Source organism: Pocillopora damicornis, chromosome 9 (assembly GCF_964200805.1).
Source record: "Pocillopora damicornis chromosome 9, jaPocDami1.2, whole genome shotgun sequence".
NCBI classification, from domain to species: Eukaryota; Metazoa; Cnidaria; class Anthozoa; order Scleractinia; family Pocilloporidae; genus Pocillopora; species Pocillopora damicornis.
Window position 1 is genome coordinate 10821684 of NC_142678.1, and position 19581 is coordinate 10841264.

Sequence of the window (19581 nt, forward strand, 5' to 3'; positions counted from 1 at the left end):
TGAATTCGCTCTAGTGCCACCCGGCCTTAACTCATATGTATATAAGCATAAGGAGGCATATGCCTTTGTTAAACTTCGTTGAAAAGCAGTATTTGCATTCGTGGAAAATATATCTTTAATTATCAAAACCCCTACGTACTGTACAAGGAGAAGAAATAATACTACCTCGTGTTTGTAATCCTACAAACAACTTATTTGACGCATTTATGTACAACGATTTTAGAATCATATAAGGATACACCTTAGTTTTAATGTTGAAATCGAAGCAAACTAATTACTCTAAGTCGCAATGCTTAGTTAATATTACTGTATTTTTTTGTAATGGAAATAAGACCAATTGGATAACTTGGAAACATTTAGGTTAAGTTTAACTGAATTTCAAGAGTATGTTTCGGTGTCAAGATTCCAAAGAAGTTAGTAGGTAAACCGGTACTCTTTACAAGGTAGGAATGAGAAATCCAATAAATATTTAATATCAGTTGTAACTTTTTGTGTTGTGAATAATGAAACATTTAGCGGCACTGTGCTAAAGTTTAGGGAAATAGAAATAAGCAAACTTTATGTAACAGCCAAGGGGCATTGACAGAGCGGTTCCGAATGATTCCGTTGCTTCACACCAACGGCCGTGATTAGAATCAGGTCACCGCTTGGAGACTGGGACCCTTGACATCAAAACGAAAACTCGTTCGTAAACAAACCGGAGTCAAAATAATGGAAAACTTATTGAAGTCCTAAAGTTCCAGGCATCTAATTTTTCATTGTACATTATGTTGGAAGCTCAATTAAAACTCGTTTTGAATGCAAACTCTACTTTCTGTTAGTATTTAGCTAGTGTGGCTTCTGATAAGGTGATTAAAATACAGATATCGTGGAGTATCTCTGCACATAAAGAATATGGAATAGGCGCGATAGAAAGTAAGTTATGGTAACAAGGGTAACAAGAAACATTTTAGCAAAGTTAACATCTCTAACAGCTACATCTAAATAATTCAGTATTTGCTTCAATTAACATAAATAGCCATCATCGTACTTGACAATTCCTCAGAATACTGTTGATTCTATAAAATAAAAGAAATCCAGAAGCATACTTCAGATAAATTTCTATTTTCTTAGAATCACTTTAAATTTATCACCTGGGTTGAGCTCTTTGATCGCATGGAAATCTACATGAGCCTTGGTTAACTGGAGAAGTATGCTCCCGGCAAAAACCATTTAAATTTATTTCCGCCATTCAATATGGCATATAAAATATACACACTACAGCATTTGAGATCCATAAGAGAGACCTTCCATTTCAAAAAATTGCCTTCACGTGTGCTAATAATTTCCTTACGGACACCGCCATTTTGGAAACGACTTAGTAACCTGAACGCACTAACATGACTTCTTGAAATTCATTCAAATAATAGGAGTACAGTTGCTGCTTTAGTATGAACCTCTAAATTCTCAGTTATCCGACGCTCCAGAGTGAAGTCAAACAGTTCAATTTCACCATGCCTTATCATTTAGGTCAATGATTAGCGACCAGGTTGCTAAGCAATATTCAAAATGGCGTCTTCCTTAGTCGAAGTTTCGGCTCATTGGAGGGAAATTTACCGAAGGTAAGGAAATCCGTTGCAAACTCCAAAAGTAGCAATTAATATGATGCAAATATACTTTTAATGGCGGAGCTAAAAATGATATGGTTTCTGATGCATATTTCACCATTTTTATATGCATTTGTCAGTTTGTTTCATTTTATTCAATGCGGAGAAGTTTGGTGTTAGGAATGCTACAGGGATCGTAGAACGATGTGTACCTGCATTCATTCATCGCTACTTTCGCTAACTTTCCTCATTTCTGCAAGAACTTCAGCCTTTTCTTCCTCCAGGGAAATTTCCCTGGATTGAGGACGGAGATTCCTTGAGGTATCTTGGTCACCTGAAAGGTGAAAGATATTTTTTATAGAAACTAACCAAGAACAAGTCAACTCTCGTGTTACTGAAATTAAAACACATGGGACGTGGAGTTTGAAAGTCAGTGTTTTTGCAGCTAACCTCGAGATTTGATTTTCTATTACACATCAGGTATGGCGATAGAGTTTTGGATCATAGGCGCACTTATAAGTGTTGAAATAGCCCAGCCCAGTAGAAGACTGAAAAAAAAAATCTAAATAGGTTTCAATCATCATTGGGCTTCACTTGATGAAACATGGGATATCTGTTGCCTTTTTATTTTAATCAATATCATCTTTTAAAACAGTATGGTTGATAACACTTACCCATCAGTAGCCTGGCGTTATTCAAATTACATTTCTCCATCATTAAGTCCATTTCCTCCACTTCATAATCTTCGTCTTCGTCCATTCCCTTCCCCAGCATCTTTAGTCTCTCAAAGCGAATTTCCTGCGCACTAGGATCGTTCCTTCTGTTTAGTGAGTTTTTCTTGCCGGGGTTGATGATTCTGATTGCTCTGCTGTTTAAATCCTGTTCAGCGGCTCGCGTGCGTCGACTTCTTCGCCTCCACATCAGCACGGCGAGGACACACAATAGCAATACTCCTATTACTCCTGCAGCAGCCAAGCAGCCTATCAACACGGTGTCCCGAAAGTCGTCCGAAGGCTCATCAAAACTCGACTCTGTGCACGAGAGAATTCAGTGAAAGATTGATCAGTTGACTTGATGAGATTATGTTCCATTTCAGAAAAAAGTGTTGCATCTTTCTAAACACCCTTAATTTTAAGAAATGTGTAAAAAAGACTTGCTCAACGTTTTTGGTGCTATTATTGTCCTCGAATCATTTTTAATATACCACATGATTAAAAAGAAATTTGAAAGGCTTGAAGACGTCTTTTAAAAAGAGAGACATGTAAACGAAAATAGTCCTTTTGTTTGTGAAACAAAAAATCTTTTTTGCTCACTAATCAACTCTTAATGACGGGACAATTATTAAAGCAAAACTATTTTTGAGACTGTTTAAAATTGTCATTCTCCTTACTGTCAACCATACAATTCTCACAATGTTCGTTCAGAGAATTTAGTATTGGATCAACTAATTATCCCCAAATTGACATTTTTCTTTATTCTATTCACTTATCTGGTTGATAATGTATTGATATCTTGAGAAGAAATCCTGTCTTGGTCACTCATGGGAGTTAAGGGGTTAAGAGAACATAGCCCGACTTACCCTCCACTACAGTCTTGTCTGTCGTATTGATTCCGTTGTCGACAGTGTTGGCTGTTGTTGTTATTACAGGCACAATGTTTTGTTCGGTTTGAGGAATATGATCGATGGATACCTCTTCCGAAAACAAATAGGAAATAAGAAAAGCGTTACATAGGGTGGAGAAAAGAGAAGAAAATTGCATTAAGGACTTAATTACAGATGACAGAGTTTTCTGAGCAGTACTACTCGATAACAGAGTGGGCCAAGGCTGAGCCTTGGTCAGTTTCATCAAGCTTCAGTCCAAGAACATAAAAAATATATTTGTGATGCGCTGATTTTTCCCTCCTCCAAAAATACGCGATCTCATAATTTATCACTCAGCCGAAACGATTGTAAGAGACGAAAACTAAAATTGAACCAAGAAAAAAAAAGACTCTCTTAAAGTGCATACAGCAATGTGAAGCTTAAAAAAGACCCAATCTACCAAATATTGCAGAGCTTTTAAGAGAAAAAAATGAGTTGGGGGAACTTAGATGCACATGAAAACCACTAAACCAAGAAAGTACCTGATTTGAATTCCACTTCACTGATCAACACCCACCATCCGTAATAAACAAATTCGCATGTGACATGTTTTCCAATGTTTCCATCTAGGTTAACCTCAATCCAAACAGCTTTGTTTCTCAGTGTTGATCTTTTAGCCATACTCGGTTCATATATGGTCTTCCAAGCAAAATACTCGCCATCTCGAGAGAACGAAAGCACAACTTTGCTGAAGAGCATCTTTTCATGGTGACTCGGAAGATTAAGCACGTGAAAACGGATGCTAGAGAACTTTCTTAAGGATGAGAATTCAAATGTGACAGTTGGGTCAGAGGTTTTGGAATCTTGCCAGCCAATCCAGTCAATCCAGATTGGGTTACCAGTGTCATTCCAGTCAGCATTACGACCAATCACTCCGTCTGTTAACTGACCCAGTCCCCGGTAAAGTACGCCTATCTTCTTCCCAAAAGCGAGCCTCGTACCATCGTAGCCGTTATCTCGTAAAGAATTCCATCCGGGTAGATTCTGTCGGATATTTCCCTGGGAGATGCGATACGAAACCAAGCCATCTGAAAGGAAACTAAAACTTTTTAAAAATTATGGTGATGTTGACTGAAACAACATTAATGTAGACACTTTTTGTTGTTGTATGTTTGTGTTTGTTTCGTTTCCTTTGGTTTTGTTTTCTATGTAAAGGGCTCAGAAATTTAATGAGATTCAACGAGCTATTTGTCGTGCTTGACATGTAGCCCCAGCTTTGCAAAGCTAGGGGATCCTAAATGGCACTAGCGGGAAAGCGTCTCCTAAATTGAGGCTTTTCTCATGGGAGTTACTTAGTCGTTTTTAGAGCAAGATGCCAAATTATCAGTATCCTTTGGTTTGGAATAGCTCTTTGAATAACAGTTCTTAAAAGGAAGTATGTGGTGTACCATGGTTAGTCCAAGAACAGCCATGTATTTCCATCTTCAGGCACCATCTGTCTCCAATTCCTTGGTCCAACACAAGCCGAACACGGCGGGCGATCCGCGGGGTCAGTAGGTGGTGTTTGTGGACTCTGGAGTCATTGATTTTAATTAGCTGTAATGAGAATCAACACGAAGCAGATTGAAGTAAAGAATCATCGACCAACGGATAAAGTAAAGTCAAATCATTTCTACGTTGAAGCGAGTGTTAAGAGACTCGCAACTTACTGTGACAGATACATCGTTTCTATGGTACCGCCTCCATTTCAAGTCTCCATCACGTTTATAGGCTAGGAAATACTGTGACACGTACATGAATGTAGAGTTCCCAGTAGAGTCGTTTTTCACCAACACTCCTACAGTAGACAGGGCACTGACGAGCATGTTCCTACTCAAGTCAACCTGAAAGCATCAGTAGAACAGTCTATTTTAACTTCCTCTTACATTTCTTGTTTCATTTATTTAGCTTGCTGTTATTCTAAAAGCATCTTATTTACGCCTAGAGAATGACACTTTGCAAAACTGCATGAACGCGTAAACTTTTTTCAAGCTCTCGTCAAGCCATTGCACTAAAGCTAAAACAGGCAAACGAGGCAACATTTCTGTTAATCTTGCGCATTTTCTTTACTTTTTAGTAAAGAATCCCCGTAAAAAAACCGACAGAAAAAATTCAGCCCTAACCTCTATAAATGCTTTTTCTTCTTTGGCAGTTGACGAACACCAGCCTACAGTGTCCGGAGAATTGTTCATTCGTCCGTGATAAGCACCGAATAAGGTGTGGTTTATTGTAGAAGAGGCACTCCATTGACTGTCTGGGATTAAAATGCTGAGGGGAGAATCGCATATCTCTGCTTGATATGAAAGAACAATAAGATAAAAAAACGTTTCAAAGAGCAAATTGAGCCACAGCGCACTCGTGGTTTTGAGTGTAAAATTAAACAAGAAGCGAAGCATTTTAACGAACTAGAGAGAGGGAAGAGAGGTGCGTACCTGATGATACTCTTGAAAAAACCACTAAGAGTGAAATGAGCTTAATCATCTTTTCTTTCATTTTCAGCGATATATTCTTTGATCTGAAAGATAACAAAAATATTTTGAATATATTTTGCTTGCCCGAGATAACTTTTTCTTGTTTTAATAGGTAACATAAGGTGGTGACTCGGCAGGCAGCGAGACAATCACCAAGGTTATAAGTCATTCGAGTTGCCATCAGGAATCGACAGAAGCTATTCCGCACTCGCGACGGGAGATGGTGTGTCTCATAAAAGACAACCATCAAACTAATGCGAGGTCTGTTAGGTGGCTTTGTTTGGCTGTACGCCAAAGATAAGACTGAGTTAGCTGAAAGCAGCATATGGTGATGAAATTATTGCGACATGGTTAGATATGAAAAGTCACTATAATAAATGAGGGGAGCGGACGTAATGCGGGACACAATATTTTGAGCAATGAGCAATAGAACTGGCAGTCAACAAAAGGGCGTTTGGATCATTATGCTGTTTTTGTTCGACTTAACTCAGCTTCATATGCGCTTTTTTAATTTTCCTCTGGTTGATCATCCGTTTGGTCCGTTCATTCGTGTTGATTTTGAAGCATTCAATTGAAAAACCCAAATTAAAGTGTTTTTTTGCAAAAAGTCACCATTAGTCACGAATGGAGGGGACTAGTTTGATGGCTGTTTTTAGGCCCGATCACTCGATCCCACGTAATTGCAAAATTTCGATGAACGCCGACTTAACGATGCGATCCAACAGACTCCGGAATTCAGAGCGTAATTGATTATAATCGAGCTCCAGCTGATGCGCCGTTCCGTGAAACTATTCGCCCCATTAATATGGTTGTGGTGCTTGCCTGTCTGATTTTGTCTCGATCCCTCAATAGACAATTGTCTTATAAGACTAGACAATAATATTTGTAATATTAATACCAGCGGAACAATGTAATAACGATTTTCCACCCTAAAATTAATCCCATTGACCTGCATTTAACACAGGAAGCTGTTACGAGAATTATTGAAATCAATGATTTCAGTCTAATTAGTAACTTGACGGCCGGTGGATTTCACAGGCATATTTGGAACAAATGCCTGACTTGCCAAAAGCCACGCGAAAGCTCCTTAAAAATTATTTCATGGCAAATTTTAAACTCTAAACGTATAGGAAAGATTTGTTATTTGAGAAATTTGATGCAAAATTAACTGATATGTTTTTAATTACAGGATTTTGGAATGTTTCATGACCTGGTGCTTTCTTTCTCTACCCACAATTCAAGCTTCCTGTCTGTAAACGAGCATTTTCAATCTGTGTACGTTTTAACATCCACTAATTCATGAAACTAGATTAACAAATAGATAATACAAAGTCTCACATATGTGGTGATATCTTTGACTAATTTGGTTTGCAGACCAGCTAATTCAAGAAATGCGATACACTCCTTTAATTGTATTTAGTTCATTACTCCTCTTTACACTCAAATACATTCCTTGCCCGTACTAGCTAATCGCATGATTGCGCACGCTAATACAATTTATGTAATTCTCTCCGTTGTCAACTGTCCATAAAAATTTCACCGTATTAACGAAAGATTTTCGTTTGCTTTGGTATTCATGTATGGAGCCGGAAGGAAAGGAAATTTTACTCAACACAGGTCAAAACAGTACCCAATAAATCAAGTGGTTCGCGCCCACCACGTCAACTATACCACAGGGAAATAGCTTTCCATTGAAAATTGCTCGTTTTTTAACTTAAACCACTATGATAAAATCTTTCAGGGAATCACTTTTACCTTCTATTATGCTACACGGAATCGTAACACGAATTAAATGAATAGATTTAGTCAGACTCAGACTAAAATAATAGAGCATCCAAATCGATACTTCTAAGTAGATGTGGCAACAAAAATTACTATGTTGACATGGGTTTGAAAAGAAAATAGAAAATAGAAAATTAAAGAATCGAATGAACTAGGGAAATCTTAAATCCCTTAAACAACTGAATATTGATTTATATTTCGACTTTCTAAGATGGACAAATACAAAAATATATTTTGGCAGTTTCACAGCTCTTTTACGACATCTCCACCGAGTGAAAAAGAACAAAAAACGTTGGTGGCAAGACGACGGCTAAACCAAGCGTTGGAAAAGCATTCTGACCTCTAGTTTTGCACGCGTTTGGCTTGATTATTTTTTTGCTTTCTTGTGATGTTGTTTTTCTTGTCGTTTTCAATTTACTTGTTCAACGCTTTTGCTTTTAAAAGGGAATGCTGAAAACGACGAAGAAAGGCCATGTTATATTTCAGGGGGGGAAAAGGGTAGACAGGGAGAGGTAGGAGAGGGCGGATACCTAAGTCTGGATTTTGCGTTTTAGTAGAAACCGAGACATATATTTAGGAAAGGAATTTTCTTATTAGTAATCGAAGCCTCATGTCTTCACTTGCAATTAATAGCCACTAATTGTATCAGCGAGTTAAGATTTCCGGTTCTTAGCTTGCACGCCATAGACATAAAAACAAACACATAGGTACGACGACGGGATTTTTACAACCATTGGGGTGAGGAAAAAAAAACGAACGCTGGCGAAATATGTGTTAAACTATCCCAACATACATGAAAACAAGTTATTCCTGCTCTATTTTACGATCTTTCAAGTTTGAAGGGCAACGAGTGGTGAAAAGTGATGTTTTGTCAGTCAACAAAAGACATGTTACACCTATTGGCAATTTGCCTGGCATGTATCATCAATAGCACACTAAAACACACGAAAACAGAAGTTCCCGTTTAGGTCACACCATATGCTCGCACGAAAGATGAAGGCCAAACTGATGGGTAATTACGCTCTAACAGACCATCAAAGCCTCTCAGTGGCATTAAGGAAGCCAAAATCTTAAAAATGTTGCCTCGGCGTCTTTCGCGTCTCGTTTTATTGTGCTTATTGTCATAGTTTGTGAAAGAAAAGGGGACGATATGGCCCATAGATAATCGTAGGTAACTCTAAAAAGGGCGCCGTCCAAGATGTAACACACACATGAAACTAAATTTCTTCCGTTAAAACCCACCTCGGCCGCTGGGTACAAGGGAATTTACCATCAAATCGCTCCACTCTGTGAAGAAACTATGTGAAAAAAGAACTCTCACGGGAAGTCCATGATTTTATTACAAAATGAATCCAATAACTCATCAAGTCCACAGTAGTTCGCCCCAGGGCCTTACGTAACAACACTGGAAATGTTCCAGTGCGGTTACAGGGAAAATTTTGACATATCCCACAACAAAAACACTCCTTCCTAATTTGAGAATGGCGACGCCACGCTTTTCCGGCAAACTGTTCCCTGTTTCAGCATGATTTGAATTAGACTCAAGTACGTTGTTTGTTTTTTCTTACAAATGTGACGAGTTCCTACAAACTGACGGAAACAGAGGGATCAAAATGCTTAAAATGCCTTCCATGCTGTTTACACTCAAGAAATTTCGAGCCGGCCGGCGGCAACATGCAATGTACTTGCCGATACTGTTCGATCCGGAGATGAATCTAATCATCCAGAAAATAGAAGATTAACAATTTTACTTTTTAAAAGATTGATACGACTTAATTTGATTACAAAATTATTGCCGGAATTAAGAAAGCAAATTCCGTGATAGTAGAAGCTTCAACAGAAAAAGCGGGGAAGGCTGAAGCCGAAGGGACATTCCAAGTTCGTTTGTACATGCGCGCCTATTATAACACCGAAGCCAAAACGAAGAACTACATAGTATTACCTTTTCTTGTTCCAATTAACCATGACTAAAAAGTTAACCGCACGGAAATATTGCTAAGTATAACAAGTAAATGCGAAGTCTTGTAAAATCATGTCAAATGCCTCACTTCGTACACAATCGAACTTCCAGAAATAGCTTGAAAGAAGACCAACCTTAACCAGCAGCATAAAGCAAGACACGCAAAAGGGTTTTCAAAGGCTATTCCGTGACGAATTCGTCTGTGTTTAAGTTAATGTGGCGCGAGCACTGGGGATGTGACTAAAGTAGTCAGCAAAGATGATATAACCCGGGTTTAATTTGGACGTAATACGTAACACAGGTGCTTGACATAGCCCAAGTATAAACAGCGCAGGATGTCAACCCTGGACTATTTGACTGACAGTCAAGCTCATTCATGTCAGTTGTTGCCATGGTAACAATTAAAATTGTCCAAAGGCCACTGTGATTTTCCGTCATTGTTAAGTAGACATAAAAGTTTGAAATCTCCAATTTGATTTTAAAGTTTAACAAAACGCTTGCCAGGAGTTTTCCGCGCCGATGAATGATACCAAGCTCTGAAAAAGTGAAAAAACTTCTGGTCACCATTTAGAGTCAGATTATAGTGAACACTGAAGACAAAAGGAACTAAGAAAGTTGGAATGTCGAAACTTTTAGGAGACGATTTCATTAGTTCGTATATGTCGCCTAAACAGGCTTCACTAGCTTAAAACCAGTAAAAACAAGAACGACAAAATTGAAATTTGACCCATCCCTATCACAAACGCAAAAAATTAGGTTTTGCGATTATATACTGCAGAATATAAACATTTCGAAAGCATTTAGAGACTTCCTATGTACACAGAACATAACTTACTTTAGACGCTTAAACCACATTGTCTTTTATGGACATTCAAGCCAACTGTTTGTTTTCATTCTTTTTATGCGAGCAGGAAAATTGTTTTTAGGTGATTCACAATTTGACAAACTGTGACGTTAAGTGTATGGAATCATTCACATATCACGTGTAGAGCAACACCTTTCACAGGAAATGAAGACCATTCACTATCAAGTTATCAATACAGGGTGTCTTCATGCTCCTTATCCGGTTGACAATTTTTTAAAGGTTTCTGAAACAATTTATGTTCATTAAGTTAAATTCACACTTCTCACAACCTGAATAACCACTTGGTCAGTTGTAAAAAGAGGGATTTACGGAGAAACTTTCCTGGTTAAAGATAATACAAGCACCAGAGACATCTTTGTTATCAGATAAAACCAGCCTATTAGGAGACATCAGGATATGAACTCTGCAAGCTGACTGCGAACCGACAATGTACAATGGTAAGACAATTTTCTAAAAAAAGTTTTTTGAAATTGAGCTTCAAACGTCATCGAAAAATTCTAGAATCTTATCTTAGAGTTGTTATCCTCTTATAGAAGGCGAGCGCGTGGATCTTGTCAAAACATATTTGCTGTAGTTATACTACATTTCTTTTTTTATCATCATCCCATTTTAAGTCACAGTTATTAATGATCTACTTAAATGATTTTTTTCTTTATGCTATTAATAAAAAGACACAGACTTAAAAAAAAAACCGTCTTTGGCCCTATGCAGAACCGAACAGCCCGGCATTGAAGTACAGGGTGTTATTTCTGATTCATAGCCAGCTAGTGAAAGTGGTGTGGCGATCCAATGTGACATTGAGAAGAGCTGATCAACAAGTGCAGCTCCTAATAGTCGACCTAATCAGAGCGCAAACAAACAGGTCAGTCGACATGGAACCTTGCAGCTTAAGCTTGCAGATTAATTCTGAGTGTTCACAGTCAATCCATTACTCTGTAAGTGTGTTGTCTTGATGTTCTATTCTGAAAGATAGCAACTGGACCTAACTCGACACTACGAAACTTCTTTTTTTATAGCAGTTTATCTCGCTTAGTTTGTCACTCTCGTGATGCGTTTCTCTCCAAGTTACCAGCGATTGAAAATTGGTTGGCTGAATGCCCTATGAAATAAAGACGAAGAGTAAAAATAGAAATTGTTCAGTACTAATGTTTCAGTCATCTCACTTGTGACAGCAATCAAAATAAACGCTGATATAATCGATTAAACTTTGTTCATTTTGTGTAGTTGAGGGAACTTTCTTATTAAACTTTATGATGTCCAATCAGATGTCAATTCATTATCATTGTCCCATCAACAGCATTACCCCTAAGTTTAAGAAATATGCTAAAAATCTGGACAACCTCCAACAACTAATTGAGTAAGATATACGGTGATATGAACTTCGAGCAACGACAATAAACATGTCAAAGAAATTCGACGGTTTTATAAAGGTTACCGACCTGAGTGCTGAAATTCAGCCATGATTAAAACTAATTCCCTTTTTATGTTCTCTCTCTCGGAGTAAGATATGTAAACTGACAAACATCGGATTGCAGTGCTGTGGTTTCCGTAACTTTCTCAATGAACGGCTGCCAATTGTGCAATAGGCGGCAGTGCGCGGGGCCGTAAGGCAAAACCGGAACGCGGGAGCCTACTCGCAGACTAAACAAACGACGGCAAAAGGTCTTATAGGCGGAGGTAGATCGCCGGTAACCGGCTTTTGTAGAAACCACCGGTACTGTGACTCAGAAATGCCAGAAATGGCATGAAATTTCACTATCTTCCATAACGAAGAACTTAAGTACGCCCTCCTTTTCAAAACACAGTTAGAAAACGAAGGTTTTAGCGAAAATTACACTTCAAGATAATACTTCTTCCCTCCGTACTTTTCCTCAGATCATTATGTAATAAGTTCTGCGGAATTGCGCTTGATCATCACATGTTAAAGTTGTTTGGCGAGCGCCTAACACGTGCCTTACAGAAGCTTATAAAAAAAAAAAAGTCAAAAAGAGAATCAGACTTGATAGTGTAATTCAGCTGTCAATCCTGACGATCTTAAGGGTCCTTTACAAACAGTTTATTTTTCATGTCAGGGTAAGATTTCACTTTTGCTATCATTTCTGTTCAACGACGGGCCACAAAACATCAATATGGTTCAAAGATTGGAATTTTATGATGAAAAGTTTATTTACCCAACTGTAAGCCTAAGTCCTGTGAAATGAAAACCGTCTCTAAGTTTGCGATATCAAGTGTCCTCCTAAATTAGTAACAACGATGAATCCGTTGGAGTACCTCCCTACAGCACAGATAAAATGTTTAAATCATCTGGCGATCTGTTGCAATGTTCTAGAAGACTAAATCACGATTGTAAAAAAGTGAATGAATAGATTTATCATTGGACCCGCTGTTTTAGCTGCATGCGGTAATTTCGATCATACTCTACATGTACGTTGCTCACCTTGTGAAATCCTCATAAACAAAACAATATCGATTATTTTCCAAATGCTTCTCTGTTCCAGTTTAAAAGCTTGAAAATAACAAAACATCAACCATTCTTTAAATGGAATTGAAAACATCTGTCATGGAAGAAACGAGAAATAAAATTATGGCGCCAATGTCCATGGTTGATAGAAAAATTTCAAACTTATCCCTCTAAAGATATCGCTCTTCTTCTCAGTGATCTTTGGAATCGATAAACCAACTGAGAAAATTGCAACTACGACGAAACACAAAGAAAAACCGAAGGAGAGGCGGAGAGCCTCATGGATTTATGGAGGATTCCAAGTTTATTCAACTTCTGTTTTCATATCGTACTTCTGAACACGCATGAAATTTACTGTTAGATTTCGAAGAGAAAATCATAACCTTAATAGTTGAAGATTTTCGAAGTTAAAATTCTTAAACAAGTTTTTCTCCTCGTTTACAAAGAGATAAATGCACTTTACGTTCCAAAAAAAGGGGGGGTCCATACGCCCCCTCCACCCCCCCCCCCTCCTCTGCCATACTCACATTTCTCAAAAGCACAACAATTACACCGGCCTCGTAAATGCTACAAGTTTACCCAAAGCAATTATTTTTGATATTCAATGAATTTCCTTAATTGCGAGCCATCGTCAAGGGTTTGATTTAGTACAGTCAAAATAACCTTATATCTTCTTAATTTCAATTGTGACATTTGAGTGCTACTGGATACGGGTGATCAGTCGATGAATTACCTAAAATCTCAACCTTCTCTTTACCATACTTCTCCAAACATCTTTCCAATACTTTATCGTTTAATTTGTAACCTTCCAAAATCGGCCGAATCTACACGTTTAATCATGTACACCTTTTTAAACTAAAGGTAATTGAGCACGTTCATCCGCGGGTTCTAGACGTAACTTTGACATTTAACAACAGGATGTATTTAACAACGTACTTCATCCCCGGAAACCGATCCCTGAACAAAGGGTAATTTTAATTACAATTCAGAGATCTGCGGTCAAGGACTCGCCCTTGCCGCGCTGCTAATAAAGACATTCACTGTTAGGGCCAACAGTCAGTAAATGTTTGGATTTACATTTGTAAGAAATGACGCAAACGTGTTAGCAATTATAACGAGCCTTGCTTCTAACCTTTTTCACCCGTTTATAAGTTTGAAAAGTAAAATCAAAACAAACTCTCGTGTACTGTTGAGGAGAATGACTTGCAGGCGATTATTTGGTATTGAAGAACTGGATACGTAGTATTTTTACCAAAAGACTCCTTAGTACCGAAAGTTACTAAATTAGCAGTCGAAACACAACTTTAGATAATTACTCGCGCTTCGTTACTGATATAAAGAGTAAACTGGCTCTCAGCCAGAGATTAAGTCAAAATGGCGAAGGAAACGTCGAAGTCAGACAAAAGTTTCGCGTCCGCACAAGTCAAATCGAAAATCATCCGTTGAGACTAACTCAGAAAAGCGACGTAGGCCAACCGTGTAAAGGAACAAACCAGTGATCAAACTACGAAGTGATGTTCAGATAGGGATCTAATTTATCCTCAGTTATGGTTGTGCTCCAAACAAATAAGTTCAGCTTTTTCCAACCCGAAGTATAATTATTTACCTATGACTAAAGGAATTTCTTTAATCCATGCCGTATACGCGTATTGTTCCCTGCTCGCTCAACCGCGCCCAAACCAACGACGAAAGTAACATTTGACGAGGAAATGTTCGAATGAGTTTCATTTTTTTCAATAAAAGAATTCATCACGGCTTCCGTCTGGTGAAGAATTCGATCTACAGGTTGAAGGCGAAACTGAAGGAAAGAGAACGGGTCTCAAATCTGTAAAACTAAGCCTTAAACAAATTGACCCAGTTTCATAGTAAAGCATTTGTACACTTGTCATTAACCACTAACAGAAGCATGATTCGAAACACCTTACCGACACGTAGAAGCTGAAAGGCAGGCTTATGCAGCAAAGTTTAATTTACCTCCTGGAAAATTGCTCTGAAAGGGTTACTCAAGAATGCGCCTCGGGATATCAAGTAGGATTTCAAGAAACCCGATATTGACATAAAATAGTAAATAAACGTCGATGTTTTGACTCAAATTGCTTGACAACCGAGACCGAAAAAGATGACTCACCCACACTGAAACGACCTGAGGGTGTTTTGGTTGTTTCTGATAAGGCATGACTAACTAGATTTTTCAAGGATATTCACAAGTGTTATTGTAATTAACTTGCTCATGAGCCTCACTCCTAGAAACTGAGGTTTTTTTTTCAAGCCCTCTTAACTTGGGATCTGCCCCAAATATTTCCGTCTTGACCATATACAACAGCGAGGGGGTTCCATCAAGAGCAGTAAAACTATAGAGATGTTATCCGCTTCTAAGGCTGCCTACAGTCTTCCAAGGCACTTACCTCAAGCTCTGACAAGGCCGGTCTCCGAATCATTACCTTTAAAACCCACAAAACAACTGTTGATTGTAATCTGCTGAGGATGAGGATCCGTCTTGAAATTACATGACAGTTCATGAGATATTGAAAGGTCAAATCACGAGCTCATTGCACATGAGGAATTCCACATACGAGAGGTTTTACTGCCGAGTTAATAAAAACAGTTCCTCGCTACGCCCTAACATCAGTATGCATATTCTTTATACTGTTCTTTGTACATGTCCTAAGATGTTGACAAGGAGAATTCGTTTAAAAATCAAGAGCTTCTCAAGTGAAAGGGAAATATTCGTTACTGTAGAAAGGTTAAAATCGAGAGTCAAAATGTTGACTTGTTATTGTCATCATGTGAAAAATTCAATAGCTACGACATATGGTATGCTTCCGGCAATTTGAAGCCTAGTGTACACCACTAATGAGAGAAGTTAAGAAAGGGAAAAAAAAGTGAAACCTTAAAGGATTGAAAACTTTTTTGTTGTAAAGTACATTGTAAACACTAATACGTCTGGCGATCGATGATGAAATTAATGTTCGTTTTGTTCTGTTCGGGCTTTAGTCTCAATGATTTATGTTCTCACTTTTCGCCCCTGCAATAAATTGGCACCCTTGCTGTGTGATGATTCCTCAGAGAGGTTACAACAGTGCGAGTTACTAATACACAGCTGAGAGTTTGAGAGAAGTTATGAAGGAAACAAGTGTAATCTCTTAAATAAGTCATCTCATGATCTGTATTGCGTAGTAATACGAAGTTAACATGTCGAGTGAACCCGTCTAATGTGATGACTGTAAAAAATGAACGGGATGCAACTGAATAGTTGCAACTGATTTTCATCAGTTGATTGTTATTTCTTATGTTTGCTGTTGGCAGTGGCTCTAGTTTTCATCTCAAATAACAAGTTATTTTAAGTCAGGTACGCAAACTCAGGGTATTTTTCTTTTGTGGTAGCCCAAACAAACAAGATGCGTGTTCGCATAATAAATAACGTAAACAATCAAATGAAGTGTGATAAATCTAGAAGGGGCAGAGTAGAGATTAGATAATAATATCGGCTGAGAAATACTCACGACAAACCTGAAAATTGAAGGTAAGCCCAAGTTTTAACAATATAGAAGACTGACCAGCGAGTTGAAAAATTATATAGTTATATTTCGCTAGGAAGGAAAGGACAGAATGATGACGAAGACAAATGGTATGAAGCTGCCATCCTACGCGCAAAAGACGTCGTTGATTTCCATCTAAATATAAATCAAACTCACACGATAACTAACATGGCCCATTTTGGTTTGCACATCCCACGCACTCATCTTTCAAAATTCAATTACGTGGTACAATTTTCAGGGAAGCGTTTGCCTTTTAAGTAAGTTGGAGTTTATCGATTTACTTACAGTCCTTGTCCCTTGTATCTGCCTTGAGTATGTTTCTCAGTTTCCAAGACAAAATTGTCGAAAAATCCTCGAAAAACTAACGCTTGCGACAGTTCGTGGTAGACGAAACGAGGTTATTGTTTCACGCTGCTTCTTTGAGTACAAATTTAAACTCAAAGAACGTGCCAGGGTAAATACGGTGCCACACGAAAAGCCGGAAATCCTGGTGTACTGAGTACATGCGGTCAACACTGCAGCGGGAAGTGCACATGCGTCAGATAAGTATCAACGTGACTCCTGTACATTCCAACGTTCAATAATTGCGTTTCACTAAATTTTAGTTTCTCTTCAAAAGAGGATACGTAAAGCTAAAAGGATATTATAACCGATATTCATCACCTTATCCATGCGAAAACTGGTTTCCTTATCAAGGCAGATGTTTAGGGATATTATGACGTATTCTAGCAATCAATGGTTTAAAAGCTTGCATAAACTTGCTTTTGAATTTTGTTCCGTTTGTGATAATTTCTCCAAGATTCATCTAAAATCTTAAGAACTACGCAGTAACATCAGACCAATATCCTATAGCCAAAAATTTTAAGCGATTTTTAATACATGTTTTTTTTGGCCAGCCTTTTTTCCACCTAAAGTTTAGTTATGTCTTGCCTTGTGATGCAATAGATGATCATAGATCAGGAAAGAAAATCTCTAAAAACCTTCTATTAGACGAGAAAGTACCCTTTCAGGTAGTGGCAAGTTCCATTTTTATTTCCGTATTCAGAGAAAAATCTAAAACAGTTGGAAACAAGCCCTCATTCAGTGAGTATTGTATTGACTAAGCAAACAAAGAGACAAATCCGCTAAGACGTGCTCCTGCACAGTCCTTCACACATTCTTATAATTGCTAATGGTCGCAAATGGCCACAGAAAGCGTAATCTAACAATGAAATCAGGATGAGTGGATTTAACTCAACGTCATTTCGCGAAATGTGGATCAAGGAAAATTTCAAGTATCCTCTCCAAGAGCACTTTTTGTACTCAGCAGCCAAACTTCTTGTCGTAGTTAATAAAGCAATAGGGCTCGTATCATCGCCATTTTGGCAACAAATAAAATCAGTGTCATCCAAAATCTTCACACAAAGTAAACAAGGAGCACGTGGGGTCAACTGTTCCAGCTCATATTGCGTCAACAGACGGAAAACGCTTCAAAGACTCGGCATTGGTATGAAAACCAGTTCTGCCGAGTCTATTACGCCGCAGCTACAAATTTGTACTATTCAGATCAGGGTGACTCCTGTTAAAAACATTTTAATACAAAAGGAACAAAATGAAATAGCTGAAACAATCATGACATTGATCGTCATGATCGATCAACAGTCACGACATTGATCGTGCTCCACCGCCCACAGGCACACCTCCAAAAATTCAACCAATCTTGTTCTTCGATCAATATAGCGCCAAAATTTATGTCATTATTGAGGGTCGCATTCTGTTTTCATTGAGCGGAAACTGAGTCATGTTTGAAAAACACTATCTTTTTTTAATAACTGATACAGCTGACAAAGCTATCGTCTTCGGTGTCATAATTTTATTGAACTAACAACAGTCATAAGTAATTTGAGGTACCTGTCTGGTATCCTACTTTTCCGCCCAGAGATAACAGGGATTCATGAATAAATTGCTTATTTGCAATCTTGACCAGTTTTTTCCTCATTACTGAGGAGGCCAACCTGCATAAAGCATAGCTCTTCCTCTCTCCTTGACAGCTTTGATTACGGTTGTGTTCAGTTCAAGGTCTAAGGTGTATGTCTTATTTGTTTGCGATTGTATGATTACTTGTTATCAGACTACATTGTTAAGCTTCAATTAAAAACTTTTAATCAGAGACATGCAAAATATAAAAAGACGCAATTTTTTTAATAATAAAGTATGGTGTACGATATTGAACGAGCTCGCTTCTGCGAACATTTTAATGCCTCTCCTTACAGAAGGCATGTGACTAAAATTTGTGTCGATGCACCGACGTAAACGTCCTCTTAAGAAGGATAACTCACTCAGCCAACAAATTGACTGCGACACTGATTTACCTTATTAGATTCTAGCAAATTTTCTGGAATTTAATTTGGATCACGTACGAAAGGCAACACAACTTTCAGAGGTCACGATAGCCTCATCTCCAGCTGTCATCAACAACCGCGGTAAAACCTTCTGTATATTACCAGAATATAGCAATTCCTTCCTGCATTTTAATCGGCACTTTCAAATTTCTCGCATCCAGGTTGAATGATAAGTCGAGGAAAAAACGATTTGTGGTAAGATACTATGATCAACAATAGAGCCACTTCACTCACAAGAACGGCCGGAAGTTACTAATCACAGCAGGCCTTGAACACGGACTCTGTCATGGTGACGCGTTACTCACAAGTTATCTCGCTTGAGAAGTGTGTCTTGTGAAGCAAATGAGAAAACTAATTTAGACTGTTCTGAGAAACTTGAGAAGAATACTGCTAATACGACGCTGAGAACTGTTAGAGTACGAAAGCTGTTTACTGTTTGAACTAAGTTTGGCGCAGGCATGACTTCTGCTCAGAAGGATCACGTGATTCTTGGTAATCCGCTTTTCAAAGACATGACTATGAAGTGGGTATTTTTGATTCGTAATCAATAAGAGAGTTAGAGAGGACACGTAATATGTAACGAGCATACAGTTTTGAAAGAAACAGTGCGTAGGTTTCTGGTAAAGCTGGATTTCCGGTGAACCTGATCATTTTACGAAAGCTTCCAGTGTGAGAGACGGTCATGAGAGAGACCACAGGGGGTCACACAATCTTTTGTTAGCAGTACATAATAGAAACCCGCCCAAGAGAAACAAAGAACGGTTCGAGTTTGTAGGGGTTCTAGATATCGAGATTGGTATCCTGTTTATAATTATAACTAATGAGGAATCATGCTTTTACCATTCTTTTTTTTAAGAAGAACGTTTAATTTGGGAAGTTGAGTTAAATGTATTACGTTTTCATATATGTTACTAC

General features: G+C 38.2%; 1 protein-coding gene and 1 long non-coding RNA gene across 16 annotated transcripts; one reads left to right on the plus strand and one right to left on the minus strand.

The window, feature by feature from the left end:
• Positions 1–91: 91 nt before the first annotated feature.
• On the minus strand, positions 92–16804 carry LOC113668516 (discoidin domain-containing receptor 2). 15 transcript variants are annotated; one of them, XM_089181927.1, is made up of 11 exons: positions 9555–9680; positions 8703–8758; positions 5640–5722; positions 5331–5497; positions 4878–5051; positions 4617–4764; positions 3711–4256; positions 3166–3279; positions 2261–2617; positions 1799–1920; positions 92–1058 (listed from the first exon to the last, which is right to left on the minus strand). In XM_089181927.1, exons 1-10 carry the CDS (start codon positions 9567–9569, stop codon positions 1805–1807), a joined length of 1776 nt encoding a protein of 591 aa, XP_089038053.1. In that variant the 5' UTR covers positions 9570–9680; the 3' UTR covers positions 92–1058; positions 1799–1804. The 15 variants fall into 15 exon arrangements, with proteins under 15 accessions (XP_089038053.1, XP_089038059.1, XP_089038060.1 ...); XM_089181933.1 differs by lacking the exons at positions 8703–8758; positions 9555–9680 and adding an exon at positions 16571–16804 and having other exon boundaries at positions 5331–5500; XM_089181934.1 differs by lacking the exons at positions 8703–8758; positions 9555–9680 and adding an exon at positions 16571–16782.
• On the plus strand, positions 10426–11541 carry LOC149040076 (uncharacterized). Its single transcript, XR_016179641.1, has 2 exons — positions 10426–10722; positions 10957–11541. It is a non-coding gene; the product is annotated as an uncharacterized LOC149040076 (long non-coding RNA).
• Positions 16805–19581: the final 2777 nt, after the last annotated feature.

Bases quoted from the DNA above. Each gene is read 5' to 3' on its own strand.
- LOC113668516 (XM_089181927.1), bottom strand. The intron at 5,498-5,639 runs GTACGCACCTCT...CATATCAAGCAG, and splicing joins TTTTTCAAGAGTATCATCAG to AGATATGCGATTCTCCCCTC. The intron at 4,765-4,877 runs GTAAGTTGCGAG...TTCTCATTACAG, and splicing joins GAAACGATGTATCTGTCACA to CTAATTAAAATCAATGACTC.